This window comes from Xyrauchen texanus, chromosome 27 (genome assembly GCF_025860055.1).
Source record: "Xyrauchen texanus isolate HMW12.3.18 chromosome 27, RBS_HiC_50CHRs, whole genome shotgun sequence".
NCBI classification, from domain to species: Eukaryota; Metazoa; Chordata; class Actinopteri; order Cypriniformes; family Catostomidae; genus Xyrauchen; species Xyrauchen texanus.
The window spans coordinates 38,769,326-38,784,500 of record NC_068302.1 but is presented as its reverse complement, the minus strand read 5'-3'; the positions used below and the strand labels follow the sequence as shown (position 1 = coordinate 38,784,500).

The 15,175-nt window shown below is 38.1% G+C and overlaps 1 protein-coding gene across 1 annotated transcript; it reads right to left on the bottom strand.

Annotated features, from left to right (window-relative positions):
* Positions 1-793: 793 nt before the first annotated feature.
* Positions 794-14,374, bottom strand: LOC127621338 (BCL2/adenovirus E1B 19 kDa protein-interacting protein 3-like). The gene is made up of 6 exons (XM_052094899.1): positions 14,241-14,374; positions 8,419-8,671; positions 6,872-6,953; positions 6,625-6,731; positions 5,972-6,127; positions 794-2,998 (listed from the first exon to the last, which is right to left on the bottom strand). Exons 1-6 carry the CDS (start codon positions 14,362-14,364, stop codon positions 2,950-2,952), a joined length of 771 nt encoding a protein of 256 aa, XP_051950859.1. The 5' UTR covers positions 14,365-14,374; the 3' UTR covers positions 794-2,949.
* Between the last annotated feature and the right edge of the window lie 801 nt (positions 14,375-15,175).

The following is a 15,175-nucleotide window of genomic DNA, read 5'->3' as shown; positions in this document are numbered from 1 at the left end:
ACACAAAATTGGCCTCTTGTACCTCAACTCCCTCTCGGAGACAGATAAAGAATGAAAACGGTGAAGAAAGAGTGATACAATGACAGATGCAGGCTGGGTATGAAATCGCATTTTTAACTGGTTGTGTTTTATGAACTCTTAAACTGAGGTTTCAGGGTCTAACACTTTTCACTTCATAGAACATGTCCTTCAAACTACAACTTCAAAGTAATATATATAAAGAAAATAAAGCCTATTTTAGTACCATTAAGATATTTTGAATTGTGAAATTATTTTCAAGACTATTACGCACATTTTCCACCAAAATTCTCACTTTTTATTTTTGTACGTCTCATTCTCTATGATAATTCTCATTACTCTAAAATGTTGTTTTTTAATTGCGATTTTTCTAATCAGTGTAAATTAGGTAAAAAAATAACAAAAAAACATTACAATAAATACAAAGATTTACACATTACAATTTTAAGATTTACACATTTCAATTGTACGACAAATTTCCATCAAACTGAATTTTGTTTTATTTAAAGAACCTACATTATTAAGTTTAAATAAATACTTAACATTATGCTTAATCCATACTTATTCTTAATAGTAATTGATAATGCTGTAATAATTAATTTTTTATCATTATGATTTATTTCTAATTTGCGTAAATTAAGGGCAGTGAAACAAATATTACCAACATATACACTATTTTTAAGATTTATACACTTCAATTGTACGAGTAATATTTTAAACAATATACATAGTTATAAATTAAGCATAAATGCAAAGTATTTAAGTTAAAATAAATAGATTATTCTTAATTCATAATATGGACATTTAGTTACAGATTACTCAATTCAGAAATTTGTCATACAATTAAAATGCGGAAATCTTAAAAATAGTAGCACAAAACATTTTTTAGTAAACTAATACTTTACAAATTAAATATTTCCTCTTTTTTGCATTACAATAATGAGAATTTGGTTGGAAATTGTGCTGTCATGAAAATAATGCCGCAATTAAAAAAAATGTCTTGAGGCAAAACATTATTTCTTATTTCCTTCTTTTTGTTTTTTTATGTGAAATATGACCTGGACAAGTTTTTGACATGTTTTATGAAAGTCACCTGTATGTGTCTGAATGTAAACCTGCTAAATGAGTAGTGTAAATCTGTAAAATTACACCACATCCCATAAAAATATGTACAAAGGGTGTGGGGTCATCAGATTTGTCTCTTCTCTCTGGCATATGTTATTTTGACAAATGTGCATATAATAGCTTATAATAATAAATTATGGAAACACTTTGCTTGGAATAAACTAGCATCAACATGGTGTTCACAGTAAAAGTAAAGGCATTGCATGACATTCTCATAATTTAGTGGGCTAAAGGATAAATAATCATCTCAAGCCAAAGTGAGTCTGCAGCGATCCTCATATAAACATGTCTACAAGAGGTACGACAAGCTCATGTTGGGTTGGCAGATGTACCATCACAGTGGAAACCTTTTGGCACTAAGATACACAGTAAGAGACTGCTGTGAGCCTGGTCTGAGACAGCAGGATATGCATCAAGGCAAACGAGAGTGCATCTGTGTGCGTGTGTGTAGCCTTCCTAGTAACTCCGAAAAAAACTAACCTGATTAGTTTGGCTCTTAAACTGAAGGGTGGGCATGCATGCACATACTTAATAGTTCAGCACCCCATAACAAGTTGTTTTAAATGGAAAATCTTTTACTGTGATTACAAAATAAGATGAAAAATGTGGGGTTTATATTTACCATACGGTACTGTTGGTTTAATAGTCTATTCCATATCGCTTGCTTTTATTTTTACATCTCTAATGCTAGAGAGGAAGTATACTATGGATTTCCACGTGCCGCTACGACGCAAACTGCATCTCCAGCATGTTCGGACTGTCATCCGAAGTGCATCCCAGTTATTCTAGACATGTGGACGATCTGCGCCATCTGTGCATGCACCTGGAGTTGACTGTATTAAAAAGTACCACAAAGCAGCCACAGTGTGCATGTGTAAAACGCGTTCATCCAGGCTTGTGGTACAAAGAGTAAACTTTGAAAGGCTAGTGCGCTTGACCGTGTGAGAGATTTACCGGGGCAGAAAAACTAAGCATACTTAAAGAGACCAAGCCCAAAATACTTCAGTTAGACACGAATGCTAGGCGTCTGCGTACAGGACATGTGACGCAAATTTCGACATCAGCAGAGTGTGCGAGTACTTAATGCGTGTGGCGCGATTTTTCAAACCGTGCATACTCTGAACGTGCAGTATGCACATGCATCCTGAATTATTTGCACTAATCAGTGGATTCACAAGGTGGCAACACTCACATTTGAGCTGTTGTTGTCAGGAAGAAGCACTAGAAGATGTACCTACTTGTGTATAACTCCATCTAACATCATTAAAGGTCTAAACTACTAAACTGCATGACATGAGCAAAACAAATAACACATAAAATGAGCTGTTAACAGTCGAGTGACTTCACAGACGGCACTATGTTTCTGTCCAGTGGTACCTAAATAAGTACATGAGATACTGAACACTGCCAGCCACATCCAGGGAAAACCAATGCGGAGTTATGTGTCAGTTGCATATGCATAAATAAAATTGTATGTAATTGTATGCCAGTAATTGTAGTTATGGCGTAATAACTGAGGCTTTAGCTGTTACTGCTGTCTGTGTATATAAGAAAAGTGTACATAAGAAAAGTTAGCGAATAGATTTCTGAATAAAATAAATAAAACATCTAAAACAAGTCAGTAAGCTTTAGAGCGCAGAAATGGCAAGTGTGTGATGAATATGAGGACTGTGGAATTAAAGAAATGACAGATGGGAGTATTAAGGAGGAGAGAAAAAGAGAGGGAGGAATTATCACACATGTTTGTCCACTGCTTTGACGCCACTGCTTCAGATGGGGCATCCAGGCACTGGGGTCTGATTGGGTTCAAAATGAGCTTGTGGAAGGCATGGTCAACTTTTTCCCAATGTAGACCCTATGAAAAAAAAAAAAATGTTTTTAAAGACTTACATTTAATATACTGTATTTTCCAGGAATAAAGTCGCACCGGAATATAAGTCACATCTGGTGAAAATCGCTTTGTTGAGAGATGCGAAAACCACGATGCGATAAGTCGCATTGCTGTATAAGTCGCACTGAATAAGTCGCATTAGGACCCGTGAGCAGCCGCTGACTTCCCTTCATCTTTTTAACATGTCAAGATATGCAACGTGAAGATTATCTCAGGATCTACGTATCGCATCACACATTATTTGGCCTTGTTTTATATGGGAGCACCTGCTTCAAGTATTCGTGCGTAACAGTTTTTCATATTCTGTTTAAGTTTCATGGAAAATAAAACAAGATAATAAGCCACACAACTAAGCCACATCTGTTTATATAACATATTTAACTATGTTGTATACAAATAAAACAATAAAACAATATGCCTATTGTATTTGTACTGCCTATCTGCAATTTCTAATATTTGCAACCCTCTTTGCTATGCAATAATTATCCGGTTCACCGACTGCATGTTTTTACCACCAGTGTGATGAAACATCATTTTGTGCGTATGTGAGTAGTTGCATCTAAACAATAATGTTATGATGGGACAGAATATTTAAACCGGTTGCATGAAGTACTTTGTAAAGGCAAAAGGCTTCTACCATCTCTGTAGCTGGGTTTTAATCCAAATATTTTTGTGCACATTTTGAAATTGCGCAGAAGAAATCCTGATTGGAAAAGCTTGGCGTGCAAATAAACTTGAATAAAATTCGCTTAAAATGGTGGTGGATTTTCTAGACTTTCGCATTAGTTAAAATGAGCATGAAAGTGATGTTTATTCGCAAAATGATGACGAGTTAAGATCATTTGTGCAGGTGTTAAGAGTGTGCGATAGCTTAATGTGACTGACCCAACGAAATTTCAAAGCTTGGCACACAATTCTTCGAATATAGCCCTTAACAACAGCTTGTCTTTAAAGTGGGTTATCACAATCCGTCAGAACAAGATATGCAGACGCAGGCGGCGTGTGGGCATCTCCTGGCAAGATTTATTAAAATGAGGTACAATTGCTACAGTCCAGCAAATAAAACTCTCCCCAAAGCAAGGAGATACATCATCTGTTCCATCACGAAAAGGCGGGCTCCCTCAAGATGATGCGAACAACGTAGAATATGGAAACATTCAACGATTTGTATTTTCTTTAGTCAAATTTTTAGAAATGTGCTTAAAAATGTGAAACATGCAGATGGAAACCCAGTTTATGTTTTCATCAGTTTGTGTGTAAACATATGTGCTTTTATGTGTGTGTGTGTGTGTTGGACCATCCAACATCAATTACGAATAAATCACGTAAATAAGTTGCTAGACTATAAATCGCAGGACCTTTCAGAAGATGTGACCTTTATTCCGGAAAATACAGTAACTGGTCTGCTTTATTTTAGAATCTATATTTAATAGGTATGTAGGTCTACAGAACAAATTTTATTAAACTTTTCAAAGTGCAAATTTAAGTAAATATTTACTAAACATTTTGTCCTCCACCATAGATTAAATCTAATTTGTGCTCCATATGTTTAAACCTGGCATGCCATGACATATGAGAATTAATAATTTTTTTTGTGCAGTTTCTTTCTATGCAGTTGTATCATGTTTTGAACGGGCTGTCTGTTCCTCACTCAAAGCTATCTTATGGCTTCAGAAGACTGGGAAAATAGCACACAAGTAGTATTGACTACTTTTATGATTCATTTTTGTTGATTTTCAGTAACATAATTGACTACTTTTGTTACATGGAAAAATGTGACAAGAGCATGAGTAAATGTTGACAGACTTTTTTTTTTTAACTTTAAAAACTAAAAATATAAATACATTATTTTTATTGACTTTGCAACAAATTATACCAGAAAGAATCCTCTATATACACAGATGATCCAAAACATTATGACCACCCGCCTAATATACTACAGGTCCTCCACAAGCCATAAAACAGCGCCAGCTCGCCAAGGCATGGACTCTACAAGATCCCTGAATGTGTCCTATGTTATCTGGGACCATGAGATTAGCAGAAGATCCAGTAAGTTGCAAGGTGGAGCTGCCGTGGATCGGACTTGTTGGTCCAGCACATCCCACAGATGCTCAAATGGATTGAGATCTGGGGAATTCGGAGGCCAGGGCAACACCGTGAACTCTTCATCATGTTCCTCAAACCATTCCCGAACAGTGTGTGCAGTGTGACAGGGCGCATTATCCTGCTGAAAGAGGCCACTGCCATCAGGGAATACCATGAAAGGGTATACCTGGTGTGCAGTGACCCAGGGTTTCCGGGCAGAACATTACCAAGAGCATCACACTCCCTCCGCTGGCTTGTCACCTACCCACAGTGCATCTTGGTGCCATCACTTCCCACACACGTCCACGTAAAAGTGTAAATGTGACTCATCGGACCAGGCAACCTTCTTCCACTGCTCCAAGGTCCAGTTCCGATGCTCACGTGCCCATAGTAGGTGTTTTCGATGGTGCACAGTGGTCATCATGTCGGTTCAGACCAGAACATCGTTGAGTCTTGGGCGCCCAATACCCTGTCGCAGGTTTGTGGTTTGTCCCTCCTCGGACCACTGTCGGTAGGTACTCACCACTGCTGGCCAGGAGCACCCCACAAGCCTGGCCGTTTCAGAGATGCTCTGACCCAGTCGTCTGGCCATAACAATTTGGCCCTTGTCAAAGTCACTCATGTCTTTTACTCCTAACTATTTCTCCTGGATTCAAACATGGATTACGAGAACGAATTGTTTGCTTCCCATATAATCTACCCAGACCTTGACATGTGGCCTTGTTAGGAGATGATCAACGTCATTCGCTTCACCTGTAAGTGGTCAAGATGTTTTGGCTCATCAGTGCATATGATCCTCAGAAATTACTAGTGTTCTACACACATGTACAGTTAGAATATGTTGGCACTAACCCTAGTCCCAGTGCCAGGATGTGGGTGAGCAGCAATGATGGCATGAACACTTTGAGGAACTCAGCAGAGAACACGCCTCCTTTCTTCATAGCACCAGTCTTCCTCATGCTAAGAGACACTGATCCGGAGCGCTTCGGGTGACGGAAATGAAACTCCCTGCAACAGGTCAAAGACGATTATATTTTCAGTGGAACTGTACTACTATGAAATCAAGTACTATCACAAACTCAAACTTAATTTCAAAAACTGTAGTTTTGTTGTGAGTTTGATACCTTGCAAGGTACATTTAATTTTCCCAGAAAATAAGAAATATTTGTAAAGTTGCACACAAGGTGATTTTGCAGTGCATTCAAGATACTGCACACAAAATCAAACCCAAGACCTTGGCGTTGCTAGCGCCATGCGCTATACTCTATATCTCCAGCCGAATACCAAAGCTTTCTGCTTTTAAATTAAAACAACTATATACATCTGGGGAATATTGTATTAAACTGGACTGTTAATTCATCCTGTTCAGAAACTGGCAAGGTATTAGTTGCGCACATGGAAATAGTTGTCCTTATATGGGGAAACTTCACGTTGATCACATCAGTGCTAAGTTGAGACACTGTGGGCATACGCACAAAACACATGGCTTTACATGTATTACTTACTTTGGGGGAATGTTTTCTGGTCGACTAGACCAGTCTGCCACCCAACCCTCCCCTTTATTCATGAGAATATCATCATCCCTGTCCTTTTCCACACTGTCATCTTCTGACTGGGAGAGAGGAGACAAAAGAGACAAGAAGAGTTGTAAAAACACAGTATTATTCATATTTAATTCCATTCTCTATAACTATAAGACTGTAGTTGAAGAACGACTCTAAGAGTAGATTCATATATTGCTGCAGCGCTCACCTGACAGTCTCTCTCACTCGGCATCTCCACGTCGAACATGATCTGGCCCTCGTCGTGATCAGGACTGTGAGGTCGTGGTGGGCTGTAAAAGCACAAAGCAAACGTAAAATACATATTAAAGGAGACAAGAAAACGACAATGATTTGTGGAGTGACTTATACTGCATTTAGCCAAAAGTTGGCATTGTAATATTTTTTAAGAATAAAAAAATCAAGATAAATATAACTCTTTTTTTTTTATCTGCTTACAATATACAGTACGCTGAAGGCATCTGTCATCCCGTCTCTTATATCTCTCTTTTTCCACTCTTTCCTCCTTATTAAACGTGCCCTCATTGGAATGATCTTTCCACTTGAACGGAAGACTGCTTACATAGAAACGTTGACTGTGATTAAAAACCAGCACGTTTCCACATGACTGCACTATTTGCACACTGAATGAATTCTGTCCATTTAGTCTCATTACTTTTAAAAGCCATTTAAAAGTATGCTAACAGATAACTGTTCAACAAGACAACACATTTTCCAGGAAATAAAGACTTCTGGAAGTCGGCGAACCAGCTCATTAAAGTGATTTGTTTGCGAATCAGAGACCACTGGTCGCGCTATGATTTTAAATCACTGAAAAGAACCGGCTCATCAGAGTGATTAGTTTGAGAATCGAACTCCACTGGTCATGCTGTATGTTTTTAATTCACTAAAGAAAACAGGCGCATAAGAGTGATTCGCTTAAAGGGTAACTAAACCCTAAACCAACTTTTTTTAGTTAATGATCTGTAAGCATGGGGCTTTATTAGTACTGGTCACTGATTCAAGTAATTTTATTGACATTTGTGTATAAAGTGTTTTAATTCTACAATATATGGTGTAAAAACGTCTGAGTGCTGCCCTCTTCAGGTTGAACGGTGGCTACTGCAGTTGAATTTTCCTATTGGCTGTTTGCGGTACTTCGTGACGTAAGCGGTGAGAGCTGACGTAAGCAGGTTCCAGCTTACCACGCCCTTGGTACGAGCTAGACACTGGCCCCATTCTCCCTTGCGTGGCTGATTCGCTAGCATCGTCGGATGCCGATCGCGATGCAGGAGTTAAAACCGCACTTTGAGCCAGCGGCTCAAATTGATATGGCTCCGGCCCTGTGTCCACAGACAATTCACCCTCCTCCACTTCAGGTGAAGGTGGGGGAGAAAAGTCCTCGACTTCAAAAGACCGCTCCATGGCAAAGCTACTTGCATCACTCCAGTCACTCTCCATTTTAGAGTCTGACAGCAGCTGTCAATTAATCCGTCTCAGGTGCACGGGTCTCAGGTGCACGCCCCCCCCGCTCAGCCCGCTCAGCCCCTCGGTTCGTCCCCTCTATCCCCGCTGGGGTCTGCCCACTTTTCCAGCATTTTTCAAATATTGCTAGTGGGTGGAGTCAGACTCTGAGCAGGGGTTCAGTTACCCTTAAGAATCAGACTTCACTGGTCATGCGGTATGTGTTCACTTCACTAAAAAACAACAACAAAAAAAAGGTTCATTAGAGACCTTTGTTGGGGTATTTTTTCATACCTGTTGCAGGATGAGCTACTGGGGCTGGACTCGTGCTGGGCATCAAGCAAGATTTTCTCCATGTCTCCGTTATGGATGGAGGAGGAGGATGGTACATGCTCCAGTCCTCCTGTCAGAACCTCCTCTTCCTCCTGCACGGCCTCCAGGGCCTGTGAAACCAGGGACTCGCCTTCATTCCCGTTCTCCAGCAGGGAGGGCAAACTGGGGTTCTGTGGCTGAGTGTTTCCATTCATCTCCAGTTCCACCCAGGATCCTGAAAACCAAAGAGATTAGCATTGCTTAAAATGTTTCACCCCTAAAGCCCTCTGACACTGTAAACGTTGTAAATTTTCCAGACTGTCCGTTCCTGGAATTACACAGGCTATTTTTGCTATTGTACCTAAAAAAAAATTGCTCAAATTACACAAATTACACCATTAAGACTAAGATCATGGTTGTGACATCATAATCATGATGATATCTGAAGTATTTCTGAGTTATTTATAATTATATCAATATAACTATAATTATTTAAATATTACAATATATACTGAATTATTGTTTTTGAGGGCCTTTCTTAGAAAATATAGGCGATTGCAATTAATTTGATTAATTCATCAGCATATCATGTCATTCATTCAATTAAAAATGTTAACTGAATTATAGTCCAAGTTATTTTTTTTCCCTAAACATTTCCCTGGACTTTTTCTATATTTTAATTAAAAAATGTGTTCAAGATCACAGTCACAAACACAATGAAGCATTTTGGATCTCTCTGTTGACCCAGTGCGAACAAAAGACACGTATGCATCTCGTCTGACCCTCACTGTTGCTAGGCAACACCAAAAGGTCCACAGACAGGTCCCATGATGCCTTAATAACATGATCTGGTGTGATGTGTGCTCCTCGAGGCATCTGAACATGGCTCCTCTGCAAGATACATCTGCTGTTTTGAGGCAAGTTCAGTTTAGTAGTAGCTAATAACCAAGAACACTACACCAAAGACTGAACTCTTTTTACATTTCTGAAGAAAATGTGAGTGGTGTTTTCCCATGCAAAATTCTCTGCCATGATGCTAGAATGTTCTGGGTGGGTGCTTACATTTACATTTATGCATTTGGCAGATGCTTTTATCCAAAGCAACTTACAGTGCACTTATTACAGGGACAATCCCCCCGGAGCAACCTGGAGTTAAGTGCCTTGCTCAAGGACACAATGGTGGTGGCTGTGGGGATTGAACCAGCAACCTTCTGATTACCAGTTATGTGCTTTAGCCCACTATGCCACCAACCGTTTTATTGTCTACCAGGTGAAAATTACAAGTCTGATCACTTAGAAAAGTAATAAGACACCTTTCCTCAACAAGCAATTATGGTTTAAGGCCATGCCCACATTTTTACATTTTCGCTTGGAAACGCATTAATTTCGCCACGTTTTGGCTTTCCATTCACACTGTGATGCCATTTTTGTCCAGCAAAAACTGAGCTTTTCAGTTTCAATGAAAACACTTTTGAAAACTGCATCTTCGCATTGTAGTGTGGACAGTGAAGACGATGTATTTGTTGTCATGTGATGCAGTCATTACAAAAAAAAAAGATTTAGCACATTAGCCAACCTCAGTTTAACAGTTTAATCTCAAACAACATACATATTCACACAGCTTGGGGTGACGGTAAAGCATTCAACTCACATTTGTAAGGTGCTGTTTCTGCTGAAGTTTCACTAGCTGCTCCATCCTTTATTATTTACAACTGTTTTGTCAGACCAGCAGTGCAGCCAGGTAACGTCGCCCCTTCTGCTATGAACGGCAAGCCGCATATGTCCCGAGTGCATTAAGTGTTCTACATTGACGGTTGATAAAGTGCATCATCCGGATACTTAAAGTACACTTATTTTTTGCTACATTTTCAGTGTTAACATATTACTTGCACTAAAAAATGGCATAGAATAGTGCAGAAAGTGTGCGGTTTGGGACGCACCGAAAATCTTTTCACCTTACAGTTATGTATTTGCCCAGTTATGGGCCTGTTGCCATGGCAGTGCTTTAGTCCTTTCATGAGAGGCATCTGTTGTCACATACTTGATTTCAAGAAACCCAACAGTGTTGGAAGTAACTAGGGCTGGCAACTGTACGATATGAGGCGGGATGTCCCGTATTTTCGCCAAAATTATCATTTTGTCTCATATTAATGCGTTGAAAAAGTCTAAGGGGACTGATGACGAAATAAATGAACTATAGTTCACATAAATAATTATTCACTTGAGCCCTGCACAGCCATAAAGGGACTTTCCTTTTGACGTGAAATATTGTGTTGTGTCGAATCGGTGGGTGTAGGGTGTTTGTTTTCTATTTTTATTAGTTTATATTAAGTATAAACCTTTATGTTCAGTGTAATATGTTCACCCTAATTTGTTTAATTTAACCCTAATTACATGTATAACTATCAGGTGATATTTAAACTGCAAAATAGGGCTGAAATGATTAGTCGATGTTATCGACAATGTCGACAATAAAAAATTGCCAACAAAAATGTGCCCAAAAAAATTTAATTGTCAAATAGTTGTTTGATCGAGATCTTATGAAACTCTACTGATGGCATGCGAGAGAATGAGGGAATTATAATGCAACATTTTTAAATAAGTAAATACAGAAATAGTGTATTTATGCCGGATCTGGCATTGCACTTAAGCAAAACTTGCATGTCAGAGCATCCAAAAAGGAAACACCCCGGCGTAATATCTTTAATGCATCCTTTATTAAAGTTCAAATAATAAGGAAGCAGGCCAGGTAAATAAACAAACTCCAAAACTGGCATTTCTCTGCACAGTCAGTGCTGCTTCTATGAGAGACCCAATCTAAGAGGGAGAGATTGAAACTGCACCCAGTTGATGCACACTGATGGACGCTCATTTCTCACGTGCATTTGCAGCAGCTAGATTATAACGTGATGGCCTGTGACGTATTGAATCATAATATAATGTATGTGTCATGGTGTGTATCTTATCATGAAGAAAATCGGCGAAACCCAGCTCTATTAAGAAGAGAGAGTTTGTTTTAAAACTTTGAGTTAAAAATGGATCGAAGTTAACAAAAAGGTGAGAGTGTAATCTTAACCCTTTATACACTGCAACCAAATATGCTTTTGATTAGTCTTTTCTGGCTTGTTTTCCAAAATAATATTTAAAACTCCTTTAAAACAATGTACATTTACTTTAAGAGCTGTACTGCAGAAGAAAAAATTGTTATTGGAGAATGTTGAATAACATATTTAATATTTTAATATATATATATATTTTTTTTTCAAAAGATACAATACTGTGCAAAATTCTTAGGCACATGAGATTCTAAATATCTTATATGTTGCATCTCAAGTAAATGTATCTTATTTTAAGGAATTTAGATCAATTTAAATGGAAAACAAGACAAAAACTCTCAATAACAATATGATTTTTTGCTGTGAATTTTTAACTAAATTAAACTTCCAAGTTGAAATATAAATCCATGTTTTTTTCCTTGAAATTCAGTGAATGTCATTTAGAGGTATTGTTAAAGATTATTGTTAGTTACCGCATTTAATACAACCTTTTAAGTCGAGGTACAAGCTGAATAGTCGGTTAAGTGTGAATGATTAATCGCGGCAATAATCGCCTGAATATTCAAATAATCACTCTAATAATCGTTAGATTAGACGGTTATAAAAATAATCATTAGTTGCAGCCCTGCTGCATTTTTTTTTATATTTTACGCTTTAAATAGCTTCAATGTAGTTAGCTATGTTTTGTTAGTAATTTGTAGTGTAGCCAACTATTCTTTTTTAAGTGTACCATTACTATATTTTAACTAGCTTGTAGCTTCACTGAAACCCAAGTATTAAACTTTGGTGCTCGTCCCGCACCATTTGTGCCTCAGATATGAACGGTACCTCAAATCTTCCGGCTTAAAAACTGTACTATTTTATTGTTAGTTATCTGACTAAATATCTTCACCAGACAGATAATAAAATTGCAAAAATACCTCAGACGTACACTGAACAAGTGACCCAAGCTAGGGATGTGCAAAACTAACCAATTTTCATAATAGATCAAAATAGTTTGGTTTCGGAAGTAAAAATCCCATTAATATCTTCCACCACACTGGCACGTCCCTATCCCGAGCCATAGCTCGAGATCAGAATATGCATAATAACAATATAATAACAGAGATTTGTGGGTGGGTTCTTTTGACTTGGGCCAGTAAGTAACCACCTAGAACACCTTAGCAACCATATGGAAACATCCTAGCAAGCACCCACAACATGCTAGAAGTGTGGTGGCGAGTTTTCCTTCACAAAATGTACAAATCTAGTTGTTTGTTTTGGAGTCTTGGCCACGTCCTGGCCATATTTCCACAAAAGGTGGTGACGGACTACATCAAGTGTCAAAATATTCAAATGAATGCACAGATAACACACCAGTTCACTGTTATGAATCAGCACACACAAGCTCGAGTTACACAATTCACATAGCTGTCAATCTGTTAATGCGCTGATCCTAGAACAGCTCTAATGGAATCTGCCGCCACAGCAAAGCGGGTTGGAGGGGATTATGTAATCTCTACAACAGCGAGGTAAATGAGTCCGTTCTCTGGTTTTCACTCTCCCAAGCCAGATCTGTCTCTGTGCCACAGATGCTGAAAAACCTATACAAGTGGGTTAACCACCATCACAATAAAACCGTATGACAAACACTCATTTTCAGATGTTTGCAACTCTCTGATGGTCAGAATGGTGAAAGAAAATCAATCCATTTTCATGAATGTGACAAAATGACAGCTAAGAAGAGACAGACAGAAGTTGTGTCTCCAAGTATAGTGAGCTCCCTACCTAGGCATCATGTAACACAACAATGATGTCCAAAACTTCTGTATAGATAGGCAGCTCACTAGGTTTTGAGACACAGTAATAGTTTCTCATAATAGTTTCTCAAACCATTAGTTAAATATGAGCCTACATCCCACACGGGAGACTGTAAATAATGTTGATTAATACCCAATAGCCACATGAATCCTGATAAACATTTAGGAATTTTAACAGTCACATTCAGGTTATTTCTCATTGTGTTATGGAACGCCCCCTTTTCACAATTCAGTTCTTTTTCTGGATAAATATCCCAATACACCACTTTTAACACTTTTACAGCTTCAGAGATGCAACATCCTTTCATACATCACACTGAATATTTAATTACTTGATAACATCACTTTACAGACAGTACAAATCAATGTTATCAACTTATCAACTTATATATTGCAGACATAGTGCATCAAAACATCTGATAAAAAGTGATTCTGTGCAATCCTGCTGTTGAAATATATAAATGCTACAATAATTATAATATTAATGCTGCATGCAACTGTTATATTTTCACCATAGCTGTACAAATATAGGTCTAGTTGTTGCTAGTTGTGAAAGTAAAACTACTAGAAACAACCTTTCAGAAGCAGTGCCAAGCCAATAACCTAAATCAATTGCATCAGATTCTTTAGTTGTTTTGATATCTGCTTAGTCCCGCCTCCTCGGCATATTACGTACTGTGGAACTAGCGATTGGCTTGCGTTCCATCAATCATCAGCGAATCCCGCTCAAACACGTTCTCATTGGCGCTCGCGCTACGATGCATACACGCGTTCCCGCCTTCTTACCCCTCCCCGCATGAGCGAGGAGGAAATTCCAGTCATTAAGTGAAACAATAGATGTTGCATAACAGCGTTTTAAAGCACGAGAGAAACACGTCCGCAAACAGCGGTTTTAAAGAGACATCAGAATCACTTCCGATATTCTCCTGCAGAAATAAAATAAGTTTACCGTTAAGGCCCGGGTCTTCATTGTCGTTGAGGTGCGCGGCGGCTGTGGTGGACATGTTACCTCTCCAGTCACTCACGTCCGTCATCACAGCGCACTCCCGCCTAGCCCTCGTGAGCGCGCACATTCGTCTGCTGCCCCTGAATGGCCCCATCTGAACGCACGTGTGACGTCAGGACATTCAGAACCACTATGAAAGTGTTGGCAGCAACTCTTAGAACACGTTGTGCATGTATTATACGTAATTTTATGAACATTTTTTATGAGCCTTTGGAAGCTAGTCTAAGTCCATGCTAATTAAAAACTATCATGGTAAACCAGTTTGTTTTGGCACACAGTACAGTGGTAATGTGTTAGCTTTCTTGGAGTACTATGTAAAAAAACAACAACAACAACAAAAAAAAAAAAAACACATAGTATATTAATTTTACCATATTTTCTTGGACATAGAGTGGAAAGATATTCTTTGAAGAACCTTGAAGTAAATACCTATGAGTATGGTATGATTTAGTACCATAATTTGTCCATTTTGTACCATAAATCTGATTCATTTCTGGATGTCCTATTTGGTCCTCTTAACCTAAATGCAGCCATTCTATTCTGCATAATATTTATTCATATATATATATATATGTATGCTGAATTGCACTAAATTAAATGGACTGAATATTACCTGAAGTATATCAAAGATGAATATATATATATATATATATATATATGGAACTTAATTTTGGAAAATGAATACTTATTGAATTTTTAATGATTAAATATTTGCTAAATTTTTTTCACTTAAAATATTAACAGTTTAAATATACAACCATAATACACTGCTTCCCTAAAAATGCAAGCATTGTTAATGCAATGTGTTTATTATCCAATTAGTGCAATTAAGTGGGTTTTTGTTTCAAAGACATTTGTAAATAACCCTCCAATGGTAT